The sequence below is a fragment of the Tauraco erythrolophus genome, chromosome 29, assembly GCF_009769465.1.
Source record: "Tauraco erythrolophus isolate bTauEry1 chromosome 29, bTauEry1.pri, whole genome shotgun sequence".
NCBI lineage: Eukaryota > Metazoa > Chordata > Aves > Musophagiformes > Musophagidae > Tauraco > Tauraco erythrolophus.
Window position 1 is genome coordinate 5,166,338 of NC_141493.1, and position 26,396 is coordinate 5,192,733.

General features: G+C 54.6%; 2 protein-coding genes across 2 annotated transcripts; both read right to left on the reverse strand.

Annotated features, from left to right (window-relative positions):
* Positions 1-3,168: 3,168 nt before the first annotated feature.
* Positions 3,169-3,945, reverse strand: PRNP (prion protein (Kanno blood group)). The gene has a single exon (XM_009984035.2). It carries the CDS (start codon positions 3,943-3,945, stop codon positions 3,169-3,171), a length of 777 nt encoding a protein of 258 aa, XP_009982337.2.
* A 13,681-nt stretch (positions 3,946-17,626) lies between these two features.
* On the reverse strand, positions 17,627-23,820 carry PROM2 (prominin 2). Its single transcript, XM_086628143.1, has 23 exons — positions 23,604-23,820; positions 23,366-23,415; positions 23,039-23,241; positions 22,792-22,912; positions 22,535-22,598; positions 22,360-22,449; positions 22,055-22,254; positions 21,888-21,962; positions 21,737-21,800; positions 21,461-21,620; positions 21,184-21,336; positions 20,707-20,830; positions 20,088-20,179; positions 19,918-20,002; positions 19,647-19,793; positions 19,456-19,527; positions 19,289-19,381; positions 19,124-19,177; positions 18,635-18,715; positions 18,348-18,416; positions 18,107-18,196; positions 17,797-17,903; positions 17,627-17,690 (listed from the first exon to the last, which is right to left on the reverse strand). Exons 1-23 carry the CDS (start codon positions 23,818-23,820, stop codon positions 17,627-17,629), a joined length of 2,475 nt encoding a protein of 824 aa, XP_086484269.1.
* Positions 23,821-26,396: the final 2,576 nt, after the last annotated feature.

Consider the following 26,396-nt stretch of genomic DNA (forward strand, 5'->3'; position numbering starts at 1 on the left):
CCTCTTAGGGTCTCCTCTTTGGGAGCAAGCTGCTTGCACACAGAAATAATCATCTATTTGTGCTGAATATTTTTTTTTCTTAAATTTTCTGCCAAAATTAGCAAGAGTTTGGGGGTTACCTGGAGCACCTCTTGAAGACCAAATTTTTGAGTATCCTCCTTGGGAGCAAGGGGATTTGCAGCGCAATATATCGCATCCTGCGTAGGCTCAAAACCAAAGCAGTCCAAGGCTTGGACTTGAGCTTAAAATTCAAGCACTGACTGGCTGAAGAGTCCAAACTCTTCCATTTTTTAATAGTAATTTTTAAACTTTGCTATAGTTTAAGTCATCTAACGGTGATGTCATCTAATGGCTTAAGTTAGTTAAGTTTAAGTCATCTAAGGGCTCGATGTCCAAGTGGAGACCAGTGACAAGTGACGTTCCTCAGGGCTCAGTACTGCAGCTGGTGCTGTTGAACATCTTTGTGGGTGACACGGACAGTGGGATTGAGTGCACCCTCAGCGAGTTTGCTGATGACACCAACTGTGTGGGGTGGTGGACACGCTGGAGGGAAGGGATGCCATCGAGGGACCTGGACAGGCTGGAGAGGTGGGCCTGTGAGAACCTCATGAAGTTCAACAAGGCCAAGTGCAAGGTCCTGCACGTGGGTCAGGGCAATCCCAAGCACAGGTACAGGCTGGGCAGGAAATGGATGATTGAGAGCAGCCCTGAGGAGAAAGACTTGGGGGTGTTGGTTGATGAAAAGCTCAACATGAGCCAGTACCATGTGCTGGCAGCCCAGAAAGCCAACCGTGTCCTGGGCTGCACCCAGAGCAGCGTGGGCAGCAGGGCGAGGGAGGGGATTCTGCCCCTCTGCTCTGCTCTCCTGAGACCCCCCTGCAGTGCTGCCTTCAGCTCTGGGGGCCCCAACGGCAGAAGGACATGGAGCTGTTGGAGTGGGGCCAGAGGAGGCCACGGAGATGATCCGAGGGCTGGAGCACCTCTGCTCTGGAGACAGGCTGAGAGAGTTGGGGCTGTTCAGCCTGGAGAAGAGAAGGCTTCAGGGAGACCTTCCAGCACCTCCCAGTGCCTAAAGGGGCTCCAAGAAAGCTGGAGAGGGGCTTTGGACAAGGGCATGTAGTGACAGGACAAGGGGCAATGGCTTTAAACTGAAAGAGGGGAGATTTCCATGGGATCCAAGGAAGGAATTCTTCCCTCTGAGGGTGGTGAGGCACTGGCACAGGTTGCCCAGAGAAGCTGTGGCTGCCCCATCCCTGGCAGTGTTCAAGGCCAGGTTGGATGAGGCTTTGGGCAACCTGGTGTAGTGGAGAGTGTCCCTGCCCATGGCAGGGGGCTTGGAACGAGATGGTCTTTGAGGTCCCTTCCAACCCAAACCAGTCTGTGATTCTATGATGCTGGTTTAGGTACTGGGGAGATCTGAATTTCTGGCAAGGTTAAATAGGGTTTGGAGCTTCACGGGAAGTTGGTCAGGCTTAATGCCACTGGAACAGCAAATGTAAAATCTCTTTTATTAGACAGAAAACGGATGGAGTAAATACAAGGTAAAAATGGGTATTGACTTCCTTTGGGGAGAAGAAATCCCTGTCCCCAAACCAGCACGTTGACTGTACGAGAAACTATTTGTTGGACGGCAGTGATACTGCAGGAGGAATGGAGGAGAAAAGGTTAACAGAAATTGTGGGTTTTTCGGCCAAATTTAGTGCTGAAAGGGAACAAAGGCGCCCACAGGCTGGGGGGCAGGGCCAGACAGGGCGAAAAATGCCACTTGTGTCTACTGGGACCAGCGGGAGATGTTTGCACCAAGGAGGCTGACGTGCATCTCGGCTTCATCCATTTTAATTTGTACCAGACGTCGAACACTTAGAAAAGTACCAGAACGGCGAATTTCGTGCATGCACCGTTACGGATTTACAAAACATTCGCATATCACAAAGTATGGGTTACCTCAAAGCCCTGCTTTTCCGGTGAATATCCTGAAAGATTTCTTTTCTCTATATATTTTTATATATATATATATATATATATGTCTTCACTTAGCTTACACCGACGCGAAAAATCATTTAGGACGGTGTCATTCAGTGCCTTGCAAAAAAAAAAAAAAGTAAAATACATGAGAGATATTAAACATAACTTGGGGCGACCCGTTCGACAAGTGCAACTTTACAGATGCTGCAGGTTTGGTCCAACCCAGCATCGCCCCAAACACAAGAAGCAAGAATTTCACCCACGGCTTCCACAAACGACTTGCAAAAGGTGCTTTTTTTTTTTTTTTTTTTTCTTTAAGCATCTCCCAGCCCTCAGGCTAAGTTTTCCCGATGCTGTTTGCTGTAACCATCTGATTTTGCTGATTTAAGTCTCTTGCTACATGCTTGACCCCCACCCCGAGCATCTCTTTTGCTGTGATTTATCATCCTTTAGGTCAAGGTGCTGAAGCGTGAGCGTGACTTGTCACCTATAGCGCATCCACAAGAACTTTCCCGGGCTGTAATGTACTGAGTGTTACCGCTTGGGGTTGTTTTTTTGGGGAGGAGGGCTTCAGCCTCGCTGCAGAAAAACCAGCACAAAAATCCCTTTATTTTTTGGGTGTTGCTGCAGGAGGTGCTTGCAGCATGCAACGTGCGGAGCGGGCAGGTTGGTATATACACAAGGAAAGGTGGGGTTTTTTAGGATTAAAGTGTTAAAATTGGAAGCTGGCAGCTTGTTGCTTGAAAAACCCCGATGTGATCTTCCTAAAACCCCTACGGGTACGTAGGTGCAGCGCTGCGGCGCACCCCGGGAAAGGGGTTTTAGTGGCAGTGGGACTAAGGGGATCAGGCCAAACCCTGCTTGTTAGCAAAGAGGATTTTTGGAAACGCTCTTGTAGAGACACCAAGGACCCAGTAAGCTCCTCGCTGCCCGGTGGAGGAGGCCCCGAGGAAGAGGAGGTGGTGAAGGCCTTTTCTTAGGCATCCAGCTCCATCACTGTCCCGCCGTGCCAGGGACGTGCTATGGGGTGGAGAAGGAAATTTTCATCCGCTTGCCTAAACCGGAGCCACCGGGGAGGCGATGAGGAGCGTCGGTGCCCACGTGCCCCAAGGGCTCTTCACCAAAACCGACCGCAAGCAAGACCGGAGGGGTTCAGGGGGTCCCCACGGGGACACGGGTGCCATCTCGAAGCCGTGGGATCCATCAGTGCATGGCGAAGAGGGTGAGGAGGAGGAGGGCGGCGAGGGAGGCGTCGGCGAGGTGCAGCCGGATGCCGGAGGCCAGGCGGTACTCGCGGTACTGCTGGATGCACATCTCCCGGATCACCTTCGTCACCACCTTGGTCTCCAGCTCCACCTCCGTTTGGTTCGCCGCCGGGCCGGCCTCCGAGGCGTTCTTCTTGGCGGCGGGGCCGATGTTGTACTCGGTCACCGTGATGTTAAAGCAGTCGGCGACGAAGACGTCCTGCGAGACGGGGCTGCTGTAATCCCGGTAGTAAACCTGGTTGGGGTAACGCGCCGCGTTCTCGTTCCACCAGCGGTACTCGTCGGGGCTGTCGAAGCGATAGTGCATCCCCGACATGACGCGGCCCATGGCGTAGCCCCCCAGACCTCCCACCACGGCGCCCGCCGCCGCCGCCCCGGCCACGTGCTTGAAGTTGGTCTTGGATTTGGGGGGTTTCCATGGCTTTTGGTTGTGGTAGCTTCCTCCGCTGGATGGGTTGTAACCTTGTCCCCACCCGGGGTTGTGGGGGTACCCGGGGTTGTGGGGGTACCCGGGGTTGTGGGGGTAGCCTGGATTATGGGGATAGCCGGGATTTTGGGGATAGCCAGGCTGGCGAGGGTAGCTTGGCTGGCGGTGGCTCCCCGTGCCCCAGCTGCCTCCGCTGGGTTTGCCTTTACCCTTCTTGGAGAAGGCGACGTCTGTCCAGGCGCCGAGGAGCAGGGCCACCAGGCAGCAGGTGACGAGGAGCTTGGCCATGGCTGTGGGACACAAGGACGGGCAGCGTTAGGGGCAGGAGGCAGAGACCCCACAGCCTCCAGCCCTGCGAGCAGCACGGGCTTTCGGCTCCAGAGCTTATGCATCCTACAAAACACATGTCATTGCCCTGAATCCAGCTGCAGAATAAACAGCTTTGGACTTAAATGCATATTTAGCCTCCTCAAAACCCCTTACTTTTTAATATATATATATATATATATATATATAAAAATTTTTATATATATATATATAGTTTTACATATGTGTGTGTATATTTTTTTTTTTCCCCTCTACCTCCTCACGCTTTGCTGCCTCCCCAACAGGTCCTCTGCTCGTAACAGCAATTTTAAGTCGTGGAAGAAAAGCTTTTTGGAAAAAGGCTTCACTTGTTTGGGAGGTAAAAATCCACTTATCGAACCTTCTCTACACCATCAGACAATCTAAACAAGAAAACGAGGCTGCTGCTGTGCAGGGGTTGGTGATTTTGAACAGATTCATCCCAATCTTGTAGCTTTTGGGTACCAGGGGCTGCAAGGAGGTTTTATTTTCCCTCCAAGAATGCAATTCGGTGTATTTTGCCCGAGTCCCTGTTTATGTGCAACAGGCCTTAACTGAAAACCAGCATTTTTCTAGTTTAATGTGTTTGCAAGTATCTGCTTACTCAGCATTTTGCTGCTGGCATCGCAGGGGCATGCCAGGCATCTCCTACATTAGCCGGTGGGTTGGCAAGAATGAAATCCCATTTTAACAAGTCGTTTCTCTCCCTCTGTATAATCCAGCTGGTATAATACACCCCAGGCCTGCAAATCCTTTGGAAAAACCTTTGGAAAACACCTCCCAAGCTGCAAAATCCCTTTGGATGCCTCCCCGCAACGTCAAAGAGCGCGGAATTACTGTTATCCTCATGTTTAATAGGTGAGTCCAGCAATGGCAAAAGGTTTTTCCATCCCGCCCGAGGCTGAGCCGTCCCTTAAAATCCCTCCGTATGCACTGGGATCCTGGGAAGGGGAGACCAAAACATTCCTGGAAAAGTGTGGGTGGGCATTTCTCAGCATCCCTGGATGCTTTGGCCGCGCTTGCTGGCTCATGTTACAGCAAGAAACAAAATGAAGGTTTGGGTCCTGAGTGGGGTTGTTTTTCAGCAACTAATGGACCAGCTTCCTTAAGAGTCATCACCCAACCCAGAGATGTTTAATGCAGACAAGAGATGATGGTGTCTCATGAGATGTTGCCCTTCATAACGCAAACAGGCAGGAAAAAAACCCCGTTTAAGCCAGAAATTCTTCTGTTGCATGTTAGCTATGGTTTTATGGTCCATAAAAAGCAAATTAATCTCTCTTTGGGTTCAAATAATGCTGTTCTTTCTCTCCTCCCACCTAAAAAAATCAGGGTTTATGTCCAAAATGTTTAAATAAATGTCAGTGTTTTGGCTGGGGGGGTTAGCAAGAGGCTTCATGAAAAGAGCAGGGAAGATGCAAAAGCCTGTTCCGTGAGATGGAAAGGGAAGTCAGGCTCAGGCTGCTGGCTCGGCACCCTCTCCTAAAAAAAAAAAAAAAAATGGGGTGCAAAGCCCCCACTTTCCAGCAGGTTTGTGGCCTCCTTGGCCCGCAGCACCCACCTGCAGCGGGCGACGATGAGATCAGGGGGTTAAAAATAGCTGAAAGACACGGCGAAAACTTCACTGGGCGAACGCTCCTTGGGCACTCAGAAAGGAAAAAAAAAATAGGAAATAGGAAGGAAAAAAAAAAAAGCAGCGAATTGGCAATTTTAAACATTTTTTTTTTTTAAGATGTGACTCCCAGCAGCGAGTTGTAAGAGGGGAAAAAATCAAGCCCTGGATGGAAACAGGTTACGGCAGAGCCCCGGAGGACATTCCAGCCTGGGAGCACCGACTGGTTCCTCTCATCGCCCTCGCGGAGCCGAGCTCGGATAAACAGGGAAAAGCTCGTTTGCGTTCGCGCTGCTAATTACCCAGCTCCTGGGGCAGCCCAGCTTCACCCCCAATAAACACAGTGGCTGGCACAAACCTCCTGTGCTCGATGGGCACCGGGGAACCGCTTCTCCAGCTCGGAGCTGGGCTCCTTCTGCTTGGAAATGGTGTTTACGGGACAATAATCGAATTATTACGAAATCATATTCTCGAATGGATTCGCAGGTATTTTCTCCCCCCCTCTTCCTCTCCCGATTTTCCCTCTCCGTGGCAGAAGGAAGGCGAGGAGATGTTAATTTGGGGGATTTCTATTGGAGTGATCGATAGCCGTGCTGGCGTTCGGGGAAGCGGAGGGAAGCCGGCACGCTGCGGCGGGGCGGGAAGGGGGAAGCGGAAAATGGAGGATGCAAGGAGCGATTACGTGCGTGGGGCTGGCGAGAAGGTTTGGAGAGGAAAACCGACAGCCTGGAGCCAAGATAACCGCGGGAATAACCTTGTTATGGTGCCCGGGGTGGGGGGGGAGAAGAAATGAAGGGAGGTGGGGGAGCGACGTGGCTGGGAGAGTGGGAAGATGCTCGGGAATGGGGGTGTCTGGACCCTCCCAGTGATGCTGGGAAGGTCCTGGCTCATGGCAAGGGGGGGAAGGGGTGTGAAAAATCCAGGCTGGAGCCATGGGGAAGGCTGGAGGTTGGCAGTTTGCTTCCTAAAAACGCCACCCCTAGTTTTTAGAAATCTCCCCCCTTTTTTTTTGCTTTCTAAGCCCCCAAGTAACAGAGGAGCACAGTCCTGCGGACCGAGAGGTGCGGGAAAGAACAAACACCCTCCAGAGAGCTTGGGGTGGGGAGGGGGGGGGAATAAATTTCCCACCAGGATCAGCTTTGAATCAGCCCTGGATAAACACGCAGCAGCGAGCAGCAGAGCTCTGCCTTTTAAGGAGGTCACTCGCTTTCAGAGCTGGAAATGTCTATTTTTAGGGAGCGATGGAGGGGAGAGGAGGCAGCCCCCGCACCCCCTGTGATGCTGCTCGGTGTTCCAAACCCCCTTGCCTCTGGGTTTCTCCCACCCGAAGCCCACCGTGTCCCGTTTTCCCCGATAACTCACCAGCTGGGAGCCCGTCGCTTGCTCGGCTCGGGGTGATTCAGCCTCGGCGAGGAGCAATAAATAGCGAGAGGGAGGAGCTGGCTCCTGCGCAGCCCAGCCCTGCACAGCCTGGTCACCAGCCAGCCTCCTTCCCTAGGGAATACCGCAGGCAGCATCCCATAAAATTTGGGTTCACCTCCTATCATCCCTCCTGGCAGATCTGGGTACGGGAGGCAACGCCGGTGGCTGGAAAATCGCAGCACTCGGATGCTTTAGTCAAGAAATATGAACGGGATCAGCAGGGTTTGGGGGTGGTTTGGAGATCTCAGGGTGTAGAGGCTCCGGGCGAGGAGAGGGATGCTTTTAAGTGGTTGTTGGCTGCAGCTCCGAATCTGTTACCCTGTGAACTGAGAGAGATGTTCTGTGGATCGATGGACAGAAAATAAAACAGACTCAGACTTACAAGGGAAAGGATGAATCCATCTCCTGAACTTGTCTCGCTCCAAAGCAGTAAAACTCACTCCTGGGCCAAACAGTTGTGCTTTATGTTGGGGTACCCCGATATTTAACAGGAGAAAATGCCGCAGAAGGTGATTAAAAATGATATGGGATGCTCATGGTGAGGTGGCACTCTTTTTCAGAGGGTAAGGGTCTGTGCAGCTACAGAGACCTAAAGAAGGGGAGTTATCCCCATCCTTTCGGATTAGGATGGGCTTTAATGAATGAATTGAATTCGGAGCAACCCAGGATGCTTGCACGGTGGCTGGGAGATGCAAACGAAGCTTGAAACTAATTGCACCAAGACTGATTTTGGCATGGCCAGGGGGTAGAGCCAAAACCTTACTGAGGTTTTGCTGAAATAGCCGGGCCGGGTACAGCCATCCCTGCAGCTCTTCCACCCCTGGAGCGTGGAGCACATCTGGCTGTGAAGAGGATTTCCGCCCCGATGCTCCATATGCTTGTTTATCCATCTGGCCAGATTCTGCTGGAAAAAAAAAATAAAAATTCTGTCTGGCAGAGAAATGGGCTGCACCAGGCGCTTTGGCTGCGCTGGGGAGACATCTGCATCAATTTCTGGAGGAGAAAATTAAATAACGGAGGCAGGATTAAGGTCAGCGAGCCTTGTCGAAGCGCTCTCGTGTAATACACAGGCGTATTTATTCCTCGTGTGAATGCACAGATGGCTCCTCATTCCCTGGGTTTGGTTTAAATACTCTTCAGTGGGCTATCTAAAATCCAAAGCCAGGAAAAGAAAGAAATACAGGCACTGGGAACAGGATGGTTGGGATTAATTAATCCGTGGCTTCTAAAAATCAGGATTTTTCCATAATAATGTTTCAGAGGAAGTTCTGGTCTTACTTGGAGAAATATAGAAACTCTGTCGGATCCCAGCTGCAAATCGAGCAGGAGCAGCCTATCAGCAATTAATTAATTTTTAATTTACTGTGGAAGTTTGCCATGCTAAAAGCACCCAAACCAGTCCATCCACAGCATCTATTTAACAGAGCTGGGGGCCAGACAGTTTCTTTCAGCATCTCAGGGTAAAATTTCTCCCGGCAGCAAGCCAAGGGCTGCATCCATCTCCGCTGGAGGTTTGGCCCTTCGGCATCCGCAGCGACGGGGCATGGAGGAAATAATGGGATGTCGAGTGCCACGGGGGTTCGTGCCAGGTTTGAAAGCATTAATGGGATGGGTTTTTCTCGTAACAAATGGAAAACACTGACTTCAGTTTAATGACGAGCTGGGGAAGAACCTGCATTCTTCTGACCCTGCTTCATTGCTTCTCATTGATTTTTTTTTTTTTTTTTTTTTTTGCTTTAATTCATGCGAAACACTTTTATTCACATAACTCTGGACTTGCTCGGAGAAATAGCCAGAGCTTGCAAAGGCAGGGGAAGGCATTAAAATATTTTATGGGAGATTTACTGGGGTTCGGGGGTAATTTGGTGGGGTTTGGAGGTAGGGATGAAGCCCCACAGCCTGTCCTCATCCCTTCATCACTCCCTGGAGCCAGCAAAAAGTCTGGGCTTACACTCACCCCGTCTCAAATCACGGTCAGCTCATTGGGAAACCTCTCCAAACCCTCCAAAGGCAAAAATAAGTGAAAATAAGTGCTGTGTTCTGAGGGTTAATGAAATGCATTTTGCTGAACTTGGGTTTATTTTCTGGTCTCCCCACGGAATAGTCTTTTTTAAGTTTAAATGCTTTACTTTCTGGATTTTTTTTTTCCTTGGGGAACCAGAAGTCTTGGTGAAATTTGGCTCCTGCCTGGATAAGAGCAGAGAAAATGTAATTTGGGGAATAAACAGGAGCGCAGGGAAGGGAAGCGCTGGGAGCAAAAAGAAAAGATGCCGCTTGGTCGGGCTGTTATTTTCCCATGTCAGTGTGTAATTAAAAAAAACAAAGCCTTATTAGGGTATTTTGCATTTTCTTTGGTGGCGAGGGCTTCATTGCACACATTGGATAAAGCTATGCTGAGGTCACAGCCCTGCAGACCTCAGGAAGGGCAACTCCCCTCCAAGAGAAAAAAAAATTTTTTTTTTTTTTTTGGTAGAAGAAGAAGGGGTTTTCCATGTGCTGCACAGAAATCTTTACCCCCACCGTTATTCTGTATCAAACTGCAGGAGAGGAAAGCGCAGCTCGCGGGTGGCATTTCTCCTTTGCTCCTGACAACTGTAAGTTTTCCTGTAAAAAGAAAAAAAAAAACAAGATAAAAGGGGTATGTACATTTTTAGCCTTTTGCTGTGGAAGGAACCAAGCCAGGAGGCAAAACGGGCAGGAGCAGGATATTAAACACATGCCAATTCCAAAGTATCATCAGCACGTGGTTACACAACCCATAATGACGGGGAGGAGAAATCCCAACGAGTCCCTAATCCCGGAGGCACGGAAGGGCATGAGCAACGTGTCGGGAGAGGAACCGTCGACGCGGGGAAAAGCAACTCAAACCTTCCACGCAACACCTCGGACCGCGTCCAGGGAGGGAGGGGTTTCTTTTTTGGCCGGGTTCAGCTCTGTCGCAAAGCCAAGGAGGGCAAAGTTGGTGTGGAAAAAAAAAAATAAATCCCTTTGTGTCTGCTCTAGTGAATGAAACTCGTTACAGAAGGGTTTGCTCCCCTCGCCTTGATCCGGTTTCATCACCGGTGATGCCGCGGGCAGGTGTTACCCACGGGAAAGAGGAACCCACAGGTGTTTGTGTGCTGGTGGAGGGGGTAAAGCGAGGGACTGCTGAAAGGTGGGGTTTGGGGAGGATGAGAAAGCAGAAAATAAGCCAAGTGGTCGTCTTATGTTTCAAAACCAAAGCCAGACCCTCCAAGCAGCAGATGAGCCGGATTAATTGAATACGCCTTTCTCGTCTGCAAGTGGGATAGAAAATATAGGGGGCTGCACCACCCTCCTGCTCTTTCTTATTATCAGACTGGTTTAAAAAGGCTATAAATGTCCCTCCAGCTGCTACAATCTGATTAGGAGTGTAATAACCTCTGCGCACACGCTCCTGCTATTCCAGGCAGGGATGCAGTAAGCTCCGTACGGCTGGGACCCTCCCTGGCCGCAGGCTGATGCCATCCCAGTGATGCAGCACGTCTTTAGAAGATAACCCACGCCAAGAACATGCCTTCCACCCCTCCCAGGATCGGCGGCATCACCCAGGTGTGCTAGGAAGCAAAATAACAGCTTTTATTTAAAAAAAAAAAAAGTCTTTTTTTGGAAATATTTTTTCATTTTGGAATAAGCACTGATAATAAAAGTGCTTTGAAGGGGAAATAAAAAAATAATCAAGTTTGGGTATTTGGGCCCCGCTGCTGCCAGCTGGGCTGTTTTACGGGAAATGGGAGAAGTCCGGCGTTTTTGCCGAAGGCGTTTGCTGTCCGGTGGGGTTTGAGCCCAGCACAAAAATAATGCCGGTGCCTCGGGAGCAGCCCGGCGGGTTTGTGCCTCTGGCTGAACAATTCCCTGCTGTGTCCGGGCGAATGAGACGGGGAAAAGCCGTAACCCTTCACAGAAAGGGCCCATTATGTCCTTTCGTATCAATAAATCCCATTTTTTTGGACGGATGAGGACAGCCTGGTGTTCAGGCTCTTTTAAAACACGATGTCCCTTCATGAAGCTGCAGGAACAAATGAATACTTCCCCAGTGATGCTGTAATCCAGCTTCTCATGAACTTCCCCGAGCGGAGCAATTCCCCCCAGCTGGCTCCCTTGCAGGAAAAGCTGAATATCTGTATTTTTTATTTTCCCCTTGCAGCAGGACTAGTAATACATGACTCACCAGGAGGTTTTCCTTTACCTCTGCCGTTTATTTTTAACTCGCAATCCCCTCAGAAGATTTTCCGAGATCAGAGCAGCGCCGTAAGCACGTTGCATGGCATAAGATGGCTGCGCTGAGGTCACCTTCTTGAAAATAAACCGGGGCACACCCGGCACGGGCGAAGGCACTCCCATTGCCATCGTTTTTGCATCAATCATCCATGTCAGCCTTGCATCCTGCTTCAGGGGTATTGCTCCTATCCAAAAATTTTAAAAATATCCAAAATATTTGGGTGATGAGAAGCTCACCATGAGCCGGCACGGTGCGCTGGCAGCCCAGAGAGCCAACCGTGTCCTGGGCTGCACCCAGAGCAGCGTGGGCAGCAGGGCGAGGGAGGGGATTCTGCCCCTCTGCCCTGCTCTCCTGAGACCCCCCTGCAGTGCTGCCTTCAGCTCTGGGGTCCTCAATATCAGAAAGACATGGAGCTGTTGGAGCGGGGCCAGAGGAGGCCACGGAGATGATCCGAGGGCTGGAGCACCTCTGCTCTGGAGACAGGCTGAGAGAGTTGGGGCTGTTCAGCCTGGAGAAGAGAAGGCTCTGGGGAGACCTTCCAGCACCTCCCAGTGCCTAAAGGGGCTCCAAGAAAGCTGGAGAGGGGCTTTGGACAAGGGTGTGGAGTGACAGGACACGAGGCGATGGCTTTAAACTGGAAGAGGGGAGATTTCCATGAGATCTAAGGCAGAAATTCTTCCCTCTGAAGGTGGTGAGGCACTGGCACAGGTTGGCCAGAGAAACTGTGGCTGCCCCATCCCTGGCAGTGTTCAAGGCCAGGTTGGATGGGGCTTTGGGCAACCTGGTGTAGTGGAGGATTTCCCTGCCCATGGCAGGGGGATTGGAATGAGATGATCTTGAAGGTCCCTTCCAACCCAAACCATTCTGTGATTCTACGAAAACGCACCAGCTGCATGCCGAGAGCATGCGGAGCGCTCTGGAACCCCGGCTGATGTATTCCGATGTTGCAGTCCCCAAGCGGAGCCGCGGGCAGGAGCATCTTCTTTCTGAAGTGTGATGAGTGGAGGGATAACGTTGCTGTCCTTGGGGCTCCCTGTGGATTCCTGGCTGGGTTGTGCTGGGAAAGGAGCAGGAGAAATCAGTTTTCCTGGTGGGAAAAAGGGCTGTGGGATGAGATGGGGAAAGCTGAACCTCAGGAAATACCAGGCAATTGTTTGATTTTAAATTTAAAAAAAAAAAGTCAAGCAATAAACTGAAACAAAGACCAGGTTGGAGACGGAGAAATATTTAAAAAAAACTGTTGTATTTTTCTCTCAGCTGTATGTTTCTATTTTATATACGTCATTTTGGTCCAGGTCATCACCTTGTTTAGTCACGTGAGAACAGACGGAGCTTTGGCATCTCATGACCTGGTTTCTAACTGATGTCCTCGGTGAGGATGAGGTGATTAAACCCACCTCACTCACCAAATGGTCATGCAAACCCTCTCAGCTGAGCCACTGAGTACGTTTCCAACTCAATTTTCCCCTCTCCCTCCAGATAAAGGGTTTCCAGGGCTGGGGCTGGTTTTCTGAGGTTCCAACCCCTTTTTCTCCGACTGTAAATAAGAGTAAGCAAAGATGAACTGAGCCCGGGAAATGTGTGCCCATGGGAGGAATCGGGCTGGATTTTTAGCCATTAGGGGTTTTTAATCTATTGAAACAGTTTCCTGCAGGATGTGCACCTTGCCATCCATTTTGGAGCATCTTCCAGCTGGGATGTTGACCCAAGACCACATGTGGCTTAGTTCAAAGCTCCTCTTTCCCCTAAAGCAACAAATTAAAGGCTCTTTATGAAGCTTGTGCTACAGATCGGGCTGACATCATGGACCAAAGAGACATTATATACCAAATATCCAGGCATTGCATGCCAGATTTGCTCCATATGTTTAATTCTCTGCCCTTTTATTTTGGAAGGGGAGGTGCTGATGGGGGAAAGCTTTACCATCACCTGCGTGGGAGCACAAAGAAGCCAATAACCGCCGTCTGGCCCGAGGAAAAGCCCGGGGAGAGATAAGGCTGTTCCAAAGATGCTCAAGATGCTCATGCAGAGTTGTCATGGGCACGATGCTCTCCGTAGTCATCTCCATGGCTACCTCGGTGCTGAGCAGAGGGGACCCACGCGATGTAGGAACGGCGTTGTTAGCTTAAACGCTGCACGCTCTCTCGTGGCTGATGTAAATCAGTAATGCTTGGGATCACCCAAGAGGTTTGTCTCCGGATGACGACTGTTTTTAGCCAGAGCTTGAAGGCAGCTGAGATTGCAAATGGTTTTATTTACGAAAAACTGAGATTTGTAGCATCTCCCCTAAGGTTTTTCTACAATGGAGGCGCTGGGGTCCAAGTGCATGATGTGCTCAGCGGAGGCTGAGGGTTTTTTTACTCGCCCTTAGACAATGCAATGGAAAAAAACAGGTAATATTCCTGCTTCTGACACAAAATTATGCTATGGGAATGGTCAGCCTAAGAACCAAAGCTGTATATAGATAACGAAGTTGAGTTTTGACAGCAGAGTGAAGAAGGAAGCATTTTGAAAGGAGTTATTTTTCCCTCAGCTAGCAACATTTTTTGTAAACAGTAAAGGTTATGCACAATAGGAACATCTAATTAATCCAGTCTGGAGCTGAGATGTGCCAGCTTTAGGGACTGAGGAGAGATGCCAGAGTTGACAACTCCTTTAAAGGATTTCTCCTTAATTTTATCTCCTTAACTTTTCCAAAGCAACTCCCAACGCAGTGTGAATGCCGCAGCTCGTAGCTTGCATGGAGAGAGCTGGGATAACAGAAATCACCTTAAATCTGTGCAGAGGCCTTGGATTACAGGGGAAGGAGCCCACAGGCTTTTCAGGGCTTGGGGCTGCGCTGGTCTCCGTCCCACCAAGAGCAAAAAACCAGAGATGCCAAGCACAGGCTGCAAAGCACTTTATCTAGCGACGCTTCGAGAGGACGGAGGTAAATGGTTTATAAGATGCTGAATATAAACCTTGCTACGAGCCCACGTGTGGGAGCAGCGCTGGAGGACAAACCCCAGCTTGGGCAACAGTGTTTTGCTCCAGTGATGGGCAAAAAGGGTTTTTTTTTTCTCTCTACAATTATCCCTAAAGCTGTGTCTGGTTAAACTACCCAACTCTAACGTGCTCTTTTCCCAGCAGCTACGGTGACCTTGGCCCCCAGCTTGTTTTTCAGCGCATTTCTCAGCAAGCCCAGAGAGGCTCTGGGGAAGGAATAATGATCAAAGTACAGAAATCGGAGGAAATTCGCTTCACATTTATGGTGGCAGGTCAGGACTGGCTGTTTATCCCAAACTGGAGGGGGAACCAGGTAAATCGTTCACACTGGGCTCAGCCCAAGGAGGCTTCCTGCAAGCAAAGCCCCATCCACAGCCGTTAAATAGCAAATAATAATTAGCACTAATAATACAACACAGTTTATTTTTCCCAGGGTGTTTTCTTGTCCGTATTCTGGCCTGAAACATCTGCAGCATCCAAAATATCTTTGTAGTATCAATAATCCAAGGAGCTTGTCATGTTAAAAGAAGCTGGAGCAAAGCCTCTGGGACTTGATTTCTCACGAAACTTAGTTTGGGGAGCTTGGGTTATTCTGCTAAGGCTTCATCAGGTCATTCGTTGCTCAAAAAAAAGGGAAGTTTGATATAATTACGACGATTCCTCGGCTGAGGTTAAATGAAATTAAGCTGAAAATTGGGGTTTTATGGCTCCCTCACCAATTGCTGGAGCTCTCCTGCACAAAGAGCTTTAAAATGAACATTTTGGGGACTGGGATGGGAATGGAGTTTTGAACAACTCTTCATGGCAGCTGTTTCGTAGCTAAGCATTCTGAGCTGTTTGCAAGGAATGATGAGAAAAGCAGATGGAGGAGGTCACACATCCTTTTCTGGAGAAAATAGGAGGTCGGTGCCCCTTGAAAAATGGGGAAAAAAAAAGGGGGGGAAGTGAAATAACAATAGTAAACCTAGATACCATTTTAATCCCAGAAATAGGCTGAATCTAGCAGAACTGCCTACAAACACTTTTCCTGTATTTCTCCTTGGTTCCGGGAATAGAGATTTCTATCTTGAGATAAGTGTTGGTGGGGAACCAGCCGTGGGCTGAGCAGAGCTCCCGGCTCTCTGCCACCGAGCCAGCAAGGGACAGCCAACAATCCCGCTGCCCTCCAGCCTTTGAATTATTGATCTTATATATATTAATTATAGACGTTTCTTGGGGTCAGCAGGTAGAGCACGAGGAAGATGTGCCAGGTGAGGTGTCGCAGGAGTTGAATTTCAAGAGAGGAGGATACGAGAAGGGAAGTGGTTTAATCAGCACCAGTTTAGGTAAGTCCTTATAAGTGCAGAGAACACAGATCCCAAACAAGTCAAGATAGGAAAAAACCCTCTGATGAAGGAGATATCCATGTTTCGTAGAAAAATACCACACTGGGAGCTGGAAATGAGCTAATTTCAGTCTTTAATTTATCAACACAAATAATTAAGCAGAGGGAAGGTCTGCCAGCCTATACAAAGGAGTCTCTTTGGGGAGGGACCGGAGGTTAAACTTAAACTGTGTCCTTGCTTTGGGTGAAGAATCATTATCCAGCTTGTCCTCATTTTTAAATTTTTTTTTTCTAAAAAACAAAGTGCCCTCCAGTTGGTTTAGGACAATTTTCTGGATTATTCACTAGTGATTTACTATTAACTGAGAGATACAACTGCTCACATTTTTAATCCATCTACCCCCCAGGCAGGGAACAGAGACGTGGCAGTGGTGACCACCCATACTTGCAACACACATCTATTTTGGGGTTACTCATTGCTCATCTGTGTGCTTATCTGTTTTTTATTGTGACCCAACTATAAGAAATAACTTTAGGAAGAAGAGCCAGCTGAATTCAGCTCGTTTGTTTGCAAACCTGTATCATTTTTTAAATGAACGGGTCAGCTAAATACGATTGCGTGTGCGTTACTTACTGGTTAAAGCAGATAATCCCTTTGCTCTTCTGTACCACATAGTGGGTATAATTTTGTTTAAAATGTAGTATTAGTGTTGTGAGTGACTTATAAAAATGAGGCAGACCTTTCCCTTTTAATTATCCCATAATTTCATGATTGTAAGCATCCAAAATATACCGAGCTGGGAGCGGAAGAGTCACAGACTTATTTTCTGATTGACTCCCAGGTACCAGCATCACTTCTCCCACCACCAACCTTCCTCTGAGCACAAAACACTCCATTTTAAACTTGATTTTTGCAAATGACACCACTGGATAGTTTCCAGATGGGTTGAGGTTATCCCTGGGCATGGGGGGGTTCCTGCAGAAATCCTCCTTTAGGCTTCAGCTCCCCAAATTCCTTTTGCAAAACGGACTTTGCAATGCTGACCTCTGCAGGCAAACCCTGCACAAACCCAGCTGGCTCTGGGCAGCACTACCCTAAATAATGCATAAACCAGGTGTTTTACGCGTTCTTGCCGGCTGTGGGTAGGAACAGCCTTTCAATAATGCATAAAAATGGGGCATTTCTCTGTTGGTGAGCAAACAGAGAGTATTTCGGTGAGGGAAATACGGGGAAATCCTCATTCACTTGGAAAGGGCTGATCTGCTCACTGCTGCTGCTGCCCCCCAACCCCGGGCCCGAACGCGTTCCCTGCGGAAAACGGGGGAGATGGCAGCGAAACAAAGGAAGCGGCGGCAGGTTTGGCTGGAGAGGGTTTTAATGTGCCCCCGCCTGGGGGTCCCGGGTGCGGGGAGGCATCACGGGGCAGGGGGCAGGCGTCCTTCCCCGCGGGGTCTGCGACGGGTCCGCCGGCGGGCAGCAGGAGCTGTGTGGCCCCTTCCCCTGCGCCGCGGATCAGCACGTGGATTAGCATCCTGAAGAGGTGCGACGACCCTGAAGGTGGCTGAGGAAGAGGCGTCCGAGGGACCCGGAGTCCCACGGTCCGTGGAAATGAGCACCCCGTGCCCAGGAAGGATGCTCAGACCCTGAAGAATGCTGAGGAACCGACATCAGAGGGACCCTGAGCCTCGGAGAGCCATGGAGACCCATGATCCACTCCCAGAAAGGATGCTCAGAGCCCGAAGGACATTGAGGAAGAGACATCAGAGAGACGTGGAGCCCCAGAGAGCTGTGGAGATGCATGCCCTGCACCCGGAAAGGATGCTCAGACCCTGAAGGACGCCGAGGAACAGATGTCGGAGGGACCCTGAGCCCCAGAGAGCTGTGGAGACGCATGCCCTGCACCCAGAAAGGATGCTCAGACCCTGAAGGACGCTGAGGAAGAGATGTCAGAGAGACCCGGAGCCCTGTGGCACTTGGGCATGAGTTTGATGGGAGCTCCTGGGGTGCGGGGCATGCCGCTGCACCTGATGGACCCCCATCCTAGAGCTTGAGCGCCGTGACACGGGGGATGTGGAAGGGACAGGTCTCCTCTGAACCTGTAGAGCTGCAGAAAGAGGAGAAAACATTGAGGGGGTTGAGGAGGAGCCCACATCTCCCCGCATCCCCCCGCTGCAGGCATCCCACCTGCCCGCCCCGTGCTTGCCGCTTACATGAGCCGGTTGCGGATGGGGCGGAAGTGTTTGGTGAGCCTGACGGCGAAGATGATGTTGGGAATGAGAAAGAAGGTGCAGCATCCCAGGCTGAACCAGAAAGCATTCTGCAAGGAGAGAGCATGGGGGTCCCCCCTGAGCTGTGCAGGGAGAGACAGCCCCCAGGGTCTGGAGGGGTTGGAGGAGCCTTGAGGTGTCAGGGCCGCTGTTGGCTCCCACTGTCCCCAATTCCTGCTGGTTGCTGGTGGGATGCTGCACCGTGCAGGTCCTCACCAGACCCCCCATGGAGGGACGGGGACAGGATCATTACCCAGGGGTCGGCGATGCGGTCGCACAGGATCACCCGCCCGTTGTCCAGGGCCGTGGCAAGCGGCTGGCACGAAGCCACATCCTCCCTCAGCTGGAAGAAGAAGTGGAGACAAGGTGTGTAAACCCGTTCCTCGCTCGGGGGGGGCGTCTGTTTTGCTGCCTCAGCTCAGCGAGGGGCTTGCAAGCAGCATCCGTGGGGGCTCCTGGCCCCAGAGAATCCCTCTGCAGCGGAGAGCACCTACCGTCTGCCCGACCCAGTTCAGGTACTGCGCAAAGTACCGCAGCTCCTTCCTCGTGAAACAGCCGATCTCCTGGGCACAGAGGGAAGGCAGCATGGAGGACGGGCTCCACGCTTCCCAGCCCAGCTCCAGCCCCGCTCCAGTCAGCTCTGGGCTAGTGTTGGGCTTGGAAATGAGAGCTGGAAGCTTCAGGTGCCCCCTTCCCTTCTTGCAGCAGCCCATTCTTACCCTTTCGTTCTGACTGTGGGGAATTTTATACCCCCCTGAGGGCTAATCTGGCCCCAGCTCACCTGCCGGAGGATCTGCTGGGCTTGCACAGGCAGCCGGGCTTCCACCGAGGCCGTGGTGACCAGTGTCGTCTTCACCCGCTCCTGGGGAAGCACGGGAAGGGCAGAGCATCCTTAGAGCACCGAGCAGCAGGACGGGTGCCATGGGGATGTCGGGAGCCGGGCGTGCAGTGTCTTGCACGTGCCGAGCTTCAAACTGGGTCTGATTGCCGGAGGGCAGGGAAAGAGGGATGTGCCCCGAGCAGGGAAGCCTCCTGGCAGGGAGCGGGCAACTGTAGGATGGTTCTGCTGGGGATGCTGAGATGCTGTGAGTGCTGCAGGGGCATTTCTGATTTGCAGCAGCAAATCTAACGGCTAAAGCAGACTGATCCTCCCCAGACGGCGTTTTTCCTGGCTCTCCCATCACCCTGTCACTGGCTTTTTGGGGCACTGGCAGGTGCCACCCATAGGGCACCACGTGTTTTTTGGAGCTGGAAGAAACTGTGCAAGTACCTGGAGGTGTGGTGCCAACTGAGAGAGGAACTGGACGCTTTCCCCCAGCTTTGCCTGCAAGACAGGGAGGTGAAAAAGCTACAAAAGCCCCTTCCCCACTTTTCTGGGGACACCACCGGGCAAGCACCAGCAGCACCGCGAGCTGCCAGCCCGGCACGGACTCACCACCAAAGCCTCCTGCAATTGCACCGTGGAGTTTTGCATCTGCCACAGGGCGCGGGCCTCGGCGGCCAGCCGCCCTGCCACCGTGCCGTTCCTCTGCGGGGGGACAGCGGGGTGAGGACGTTCCTGTGGGCACGCAGGCAGCCCCCACCGCCCGCCCCGCCGCTCACCTGCATTTTCTGCAGCCCCTCGAGGCTCCTTGCCAAGCCGGGGAGGCTGGTCTGCACCACGGGGTTTTTCATCTGGAGGAAGGTGGAGATGGTGACTGCCCGAAATCCAACCCTGGAAGCTGGCCCAGGTGTGGCTGGGCCACATCCTGCCCGCCGCAGCGGGGACCAGCTGCCCACAAGCATCCCCTCACCTCCTCCTGGAAGCGCCCGTAGTCCACCTCGTCCACGCCGCTGCGGGCGAAGGTCTCCAGGTCCTGCCTGCCCTCGCTGCGGAGGAGCCGCACGTCGGCCAGGCGCGCCGTGAAGTCGCCCAGGCGTTTTTGGAAGTCGGCCGTGTACTGCGAGAGCGAGACGTGGGAGACGCTGCGGGGTTGGGGCCAGGCGCCTCCATCCCAGTAACCCCAGTAAAGCTCGTGTATCCCTGTGCCTTTACCAGGAGCTCTGGCTGCAGCCAGCCCTCACCTTGGGGGTTTTTAGATGCTCATCCAGATCGTAGGACTTGTCGAGCTGCAGCACCTCCCACAGCCCCGCGCCACTCTTGCACTCCCTGGAAGGCAAAGGGATGTGGGTGGCATGACCCCAAAGTAGCCCTCTGATGTATAGGGGCAGAAGCTGGCTCCTGCGGCACCCACCGGTACGCGGCGCTGAGGTTGGAGTCCCTCCTGAGGTTGAGCTGGCGGGTGAGGTTCATGGATGGAGGCAGGTTCCCGGGGGTGTCGATGAACTGATCCGAATGGGAGCAAAAAGAGGGTCAGGGTCAGGCATTCCCAGCAATGATTTTGGGGGTGCTCTGCCCTCACAGGTGCGTCCTGGGGTGCCCCATCCCAGGCAGAGCTAATCTTGCCTTTCTTTGTACGATCCGCGTTGCGGAGCCTCACCGGGCAGATGTTAAGAGGGAAAGCAGCGGGCAGCCCCGTGTGCATGACGACGGGACGAGCCCCGATCCCGTTCCCAACCCTGCTTCCAGCCCCGCCACAGCGTGCTGCTAGCCCTGAGCACCCCAGGCATCCCCAAACAACCGGAGGACCGGGGTCCTGCAGGTAGGCGCATCGTCACCGCAAGCAAATTAACAGCCCAAGGGCAATTCCCATCTGCTGATGCAAATCCAAGGATCTAATCCTAATCCTAAACTTAATCCTCTGGTTTAGGATGGGGCTTTTCTGGACAGACCTAGGCGGAAGACTCGGAGCGTTTGGAGGCATTTTGGTGCATGCAAGCAGAGATTGATTGGGTGAATGGGTGGCCACCCACCTTATAAATCTCCTGGTTGACCCAATTCCTGCAAACCAGCGTCTGGATGTTGCCCCCAACCAGGAAGGTGGCAAAAACCAGGAGGACGAGGAGCCAGGAGAACAAGAAAGCCAGGCCCACGCCGCTGGAAGAGGGAGAGGAGGTGCTGGCGGCAGCTTCGCAGACCCGAGCGGGCAGAAAGTCTTGTGGGGACCTGCCCGGCCGGCTGCAGCCCCGCGGCTCCCTCCCGTGCCCGGGCACGCCGGCCTGCCTGGGAAGGGCCCCCGGGAGTGGGGTGTGCCGGGCAGCGGGGCCGGGTGCGGGAGCTGCCGGCTCCCAGGGAGGAGCAGCTTCTCCCAAACCCGCCGGCGCAGGCGGCGGCTTCAAAAGCCTTTCCACTCGGCCGGCTCCCCGTTCCTCCCTTGGCTTTGCCCCTCTGTTTTTTAGCGGGGGTGTGATGGCAACAGCCTCCCCCCCAGAACCCAGGGAGATGCTTACACCAAGAGGAACTTGGCACCAACTTCTCCTCGGCACTCGTAGTCACTCGGGTCCTCCCGCTTGGACAGCCCGTAAGCCCCCAGGGCCATCCCTGTCGCATTGCAGGCGAGGATGAGGAGGATGATGGAGCACAGCACCGTGCCCGCGATCCACCTGGAGCAAAGAACAGCAGGGCACGGCCTCGAGATACGGGGCTGGTGCACCAGCTGGGGCTCGAGGGGGCTCAGCACCCATCTCTGCCACACACCCTGCACCCCTTCGTGCTCGCCGGTGTCACCTGTACCGCTCGAAGCGCTCCACCTCCCGCAGGTACGGCTGGCTCCTGTCCTCCGCCTTCACCAGCGCTTCGCTGACGGGCCGGGTGTAGTCGGAGAGGGGGAAGCCGTCGGCGATGGACTGCACCTTCTCCGTCACGCGGGCCATCTCGTGCCGCAGGTCTGCGGGGCCAAGGCCACGCTGGAGGGCTGGATGGCGCCCACATCCCACCCTAAGTCCCCAAATTGGGATTTGCCCTGTGGAGGGTGTCCTGGCTTGATCCAGCCGTCCCACTCACCCTGGATGACCTGTGCCATCCTCTCCACGGCCAGCTCCGGGATGGAGTTGAAGGTGCCATTGCCCTGCGAGGAAAGAGGGGGTACTGAGCAGCTTGGCCAGGGCTGCCTGCAGGCACCGGACCCCTGTCCTTCACCCCGACCCCCCCCAACCTGGCGAATCATCTCCGCAAAGTCAATTCGGGGCAGACCGGCCAGCGCCTTCAAAACCTTCTCCACCGATGGCACCTTGGGGTGGAAGAAGCAACCTGTGAGCCTCGGGGCTGCCAGAGGGGTGACAGCGGTGGTGGTGATGGTGGGGGACCAGCACCCTGTCCCACCTTGCTGTAGTCAGCACCCAGCTCCAGGCTCTGTGCCCTGCCCAGGACGCTGGCGCAAGAGGTGCAGCGCGGGTCGTCCAGCAGCGCGACCACGCGCCGACGCCGTTCCCGCAGCGCCGGCTCCAGCTCGGCCCGTGCCGATGCCAGCGTCCGCGCCGTCTTGTCGAGAATCTGTAAATGGTGCAGCGAGGTCTGTAGGTCTTAAAGAGAAAGCCCAAGGCTAGTTCACGCTGCTCCGCTTGGCCGCCCCGGCTCTCCGGCGAGGCTTTGGCACCGGCTCCGGGGAGAACCGCGCTCAGCCGTACCTCCAGCCCTGTCCTGCAGGTCCGCCAGCGCCGCGTAGGTCACCGCCTTCAGCTGCGCGTGGATGGAGAGCCCCACGCTCCGGCTGAGCCCTGCGAGGCATTGGGCACCCCGTCAGCAGCTCATCCCGGTGGGAGGCTCACGATGGTGCCCGCCAGTGCGGTGCGTGGTGCTTACCACCCAGGTCGGAGATTATCTGCTGTCGGGGCACCTCAAACTGGTCTACCACCATCTGCACCCCCTGCCAGGAGAAAGGAGCCGGTCGGCCAGGGGTAGCAGCCACCAGGAGGGGAGGAAGCCCCACGTTACCATTCAAAACACATTTTTAATGCAGCTGCACTACCTCCTCTCGCCTCCCAAACTGCTCCGGGAGGGAAACGCCGCCAACCCTGGGCTGCACCCTGTGCCAGGGCGGGGGCCGCTCGGGGACCCACCTGGGGGACGTTGGCGATGTGCTGCCGCAGGGTGCGCAGGGTGGCCGGCACGGCCCCCAGCCCCGGCTCCATCTGCCCCTTCACCCGCTGGCTGGTGACGAAGGCGCAGACGACGCTGGCACTGCCGGGGACGAGCAGGCGGTGACGGGGGCTGCCGGGTAGAGTCTCCCAGCCCCTGTCCCCGTGGGACGCGGTTCCCCCCGCCTGGGGCGAGGGGGCCGGATCGCGGGTGCTTTGGGGGACTCACAGGATGACGAGGGAGGTGAGGGACAGGCAGGCCAGCAGGCAGTGGCGGCGGCAGCCCAGCGAGCGCCGGTGGGCACGCAGGCGGCCCCCGCACCGCCGGCGGCTCCGGCAGTAGCAGAAGCATATCCCGGCCACCGGCATGGCCACGGTGAAGAGCAGAGCCACCACGGCACAGACGATGTAGCCCAACTCATACTGCACCACCTACGTGATGGGAGAAGCTGGTCAGCACCAATGCACCCAGCTTTTGGGGTGCTCCGTGTGCACGGGTGCCCCAGCCCAAGTGGGTGCTATCCCATGGGATCCCCCATCCCACATCCCGGCTCACCTGCGACGTCCGCACCGAGCCAGGGTCGTTCAGGGCCGCCCTGAGCAGCTCTGCAAAAGAAACCGCGGCACCGGTAAGAGAGGTCCTACCCACTGCACCCCGGCAGCAGGGCCGGGATGGAGACAGCTCCGTGGAGCAGCTGGGACCTCATGGAGCAGCTCCAGACACAGGGATTGCAGCTGGCAAAACCCCGGTGATCCCGGCGCCTGTGGCGGTGGGATCCTGGCTCAGGGCTCACCTGCGGGCAGGGGGTTCTGCTGGATGAGATCCAGGCAGCGCCGGACCAGGCTGTAGAGGGGGTCGAGCGCGCTGGGTACCCGGTGCAGCGCCGGCACCCGAATCTCGGCGTGCGTGTCGGTGAAGCGGAGGACGCCGCCGGGGCTGGCGAGGTGGCATTGCTGGGTGCCAGCGGGACGCAGCAGCGCCCAAGCCAGCAGCAAGCCGGCCGCCCGCATGGCTTCGGTGGCAAGCAGAGAGCCAGGGGGGCTCCGTCAGCCTGCAAGCGGGCAGAGGGACATGCCCGATCCCGGCCGGCTCTCTCCGGCTCAGCTCGCTGCTCCGGGAAACCTGCCTGACGGGTCGGCCGCCGAGCAAAGCCCAGACGCTGCCGTGGCTTGTTCCCCCGACGGGCTCCTTGGGGCGGCTGGGCTTGGCGGGGCTGCGTGGAGGCGTCTCCCAAACCATCCCGGGCCTGTTTCGCAACCGCCGGCATCCCTGAGTCACCGCCGCAGGGTCCCCACGGTCAAGGCTGTTCCCAAAACGAGTGGCAAAGCCCCACCGGGGTTCTGGGGAGAGGGCCAGGTGGCGGTGAACCCGCTGTCCTCGGGCTGGAGGATGGTCATGGCCACCGCAGCCACCTTGGAAGGAGGGATCTGGGATTTGGGCATCACTTGGGGTGTGGGAAAGCCCTTGCGAGTGGATGTTTCTGCAGGGGGGGGGTCCCCGCGGGGCGGGATCGCTCTTTGCAAAAGCATCGCAAAAGTCGGGGTGCCAACGGGCATGGGAGGACAAGGGAAATCCGGGGGGACACATGGAGAGGGATCCCAAGCCCCAGCCGGTGATGCCCGCTCACTGGCCAGGTGTGAGATGAGTTTTCCGGGCTCAGCCGGTCCCTGACTCACACCCCGAGGCGGCCACGGCTCCTTCCCAGGGCCGGATCCTGCTCCCCAGCATGGGCCGAGCGCTAATTACAGGCTTGGCTGGAAACGAAGGAGATCCAACCGGATTTCCCTGGCATAGGGGGGGAGCAGCCCCTGTGCACCCGGATGGCCGCGGGGCACCCCAGGAGCTGGGCGAGTCGAGCCGGCCCTTCCCCGCCACCGGCTGCCGCCACCTCCGTCCTCCCGGCGTCGATGCTAATCCATGTGGTTTTCCTCTCTCTGGAAAAGGGGCTTTTCTCCCGGCTGGCAGTGCTGGCAGCACCTTTCCAGGCTGGGCACAGGATGCTGCTCCCCACCACCCTCTTGGGAATGAGATGCCATGGACTGGAAAATCCCGCCCTGGTTTGGCTCAGTCCCTGTCCCGGGACAAAATTCCCAGGGCCAGGAGTGTGTGGAGTCTGCAGAGTGATTCCGTGCACGGTACCTATAGATATCTATACGTGTCTGCCTATGGCACACGAGCCCCGCCCGCCCGCACTGGTTACTGGGGCAGTGATGGTGATGCCAGTGCCCAGTTCCCATCCCCACCATGGTTTCCCAGCCCCAGGATAATTTCCCATGCCAACAATTTCCCATCCCAATGATGATATTTATTTGGGACGGTGATTTTCGTGTCTGAGGGGTAGGAACGGGGCTGGCACCAGTGACCCTGCAATGCCAATGTGTGTGTGCCACCCCGTCCCGCCCCAGTGGTGGGCATGGGGGAGGTTCTGGGATACTTTGGGGTTGTTTTGGGTGCCCCTCCATGCCTCAAGGGGCAACTGGTGCTCCCCACTGCGGTTGAAACGTCCCAGTACTGTGTGACTATAATGGGGAGCCCATGGAGTGGCCCTTTGTGGGGGTCCCCAGGTGGTACTTGTGGGGGATTGCTCTTAGTGGGATGGGGGATGCTGGTACTGGGGGTGATGGTGCTGGAGGCGCCAGTACCAGGGATGTTTGTATCAGGATGGGGAAGGAAGGCTGGTACTGGAAGTGCCAGTACCAGCATGGGGTGGGGATGTCAGTACTGGGGATGTTGGTACCAGTGCTGGTGCAGGGTCGGGGTGCCAGTCCTGGGGCTGTGATGCTGCTGCTGGGGTGAACCAGTGCTGCTGGTGCTGGTACTGGGACAGTGCTGCTGGTGCTGGTACTGGGACAGTGCTGCTGATGCTGGGACGGTCATGCTGGTACGAGGGTAACAATGCTGGTTCTGGTACTGGGATGGTGATGCTGTTAGTGAGGTGGTGATGCTGGTTCTGGGGCGGTGGTGCTGGTACTGAGCTGGTGGTGCTGGTACTGAGACAGTGATGCTGGTACTGAGGCAGTGATGCTGGTACTGGAATGGTGATGCTGGTTCTGGTACTGGGACAGTGATTATGGTACTGAGGCGGTGATGCTGATACTGGAATGGTGATGCTGATACTGGGACAGCGATGCTGGTACTGGGGTGGCGATGCTGGTACTGGGGCGATGATGCTGGTTCTGGTACTGGGATGGTGACTATGGTACTGGGGCAGTGATGCTGGTTCTGGTACTGGGATGGTGACTATGGTACTGGGGCAGTGATGCTGGTTCTGGTACTGGGCCAGTGATGCTGGTACTGGGGCTGTGATGCTGATACTGCGATGGTGATGCTGGTACTGGGACAGCGACGCTGGTACTGGCGATGCCGGTGCTGGTGCGGGGGCGGTGCTGGCGATGCCGGTTCGGGGGGTGTCGTACCACTGGGCACCTCTAGGCGGCGCCACCGCTTCAGGCGCCGCTGGGCGGGGGCGCGGTCTAGCGGGGGGCGTGGCCTATAAGGGGGCGTGGCCTCCTCTCTGGGGGCGGGGCCTTAGCGGTGCGTCGCCGGCGCGGACGGCGGCCGCGCGGGGTCAGGGCGGCGGAAGCGG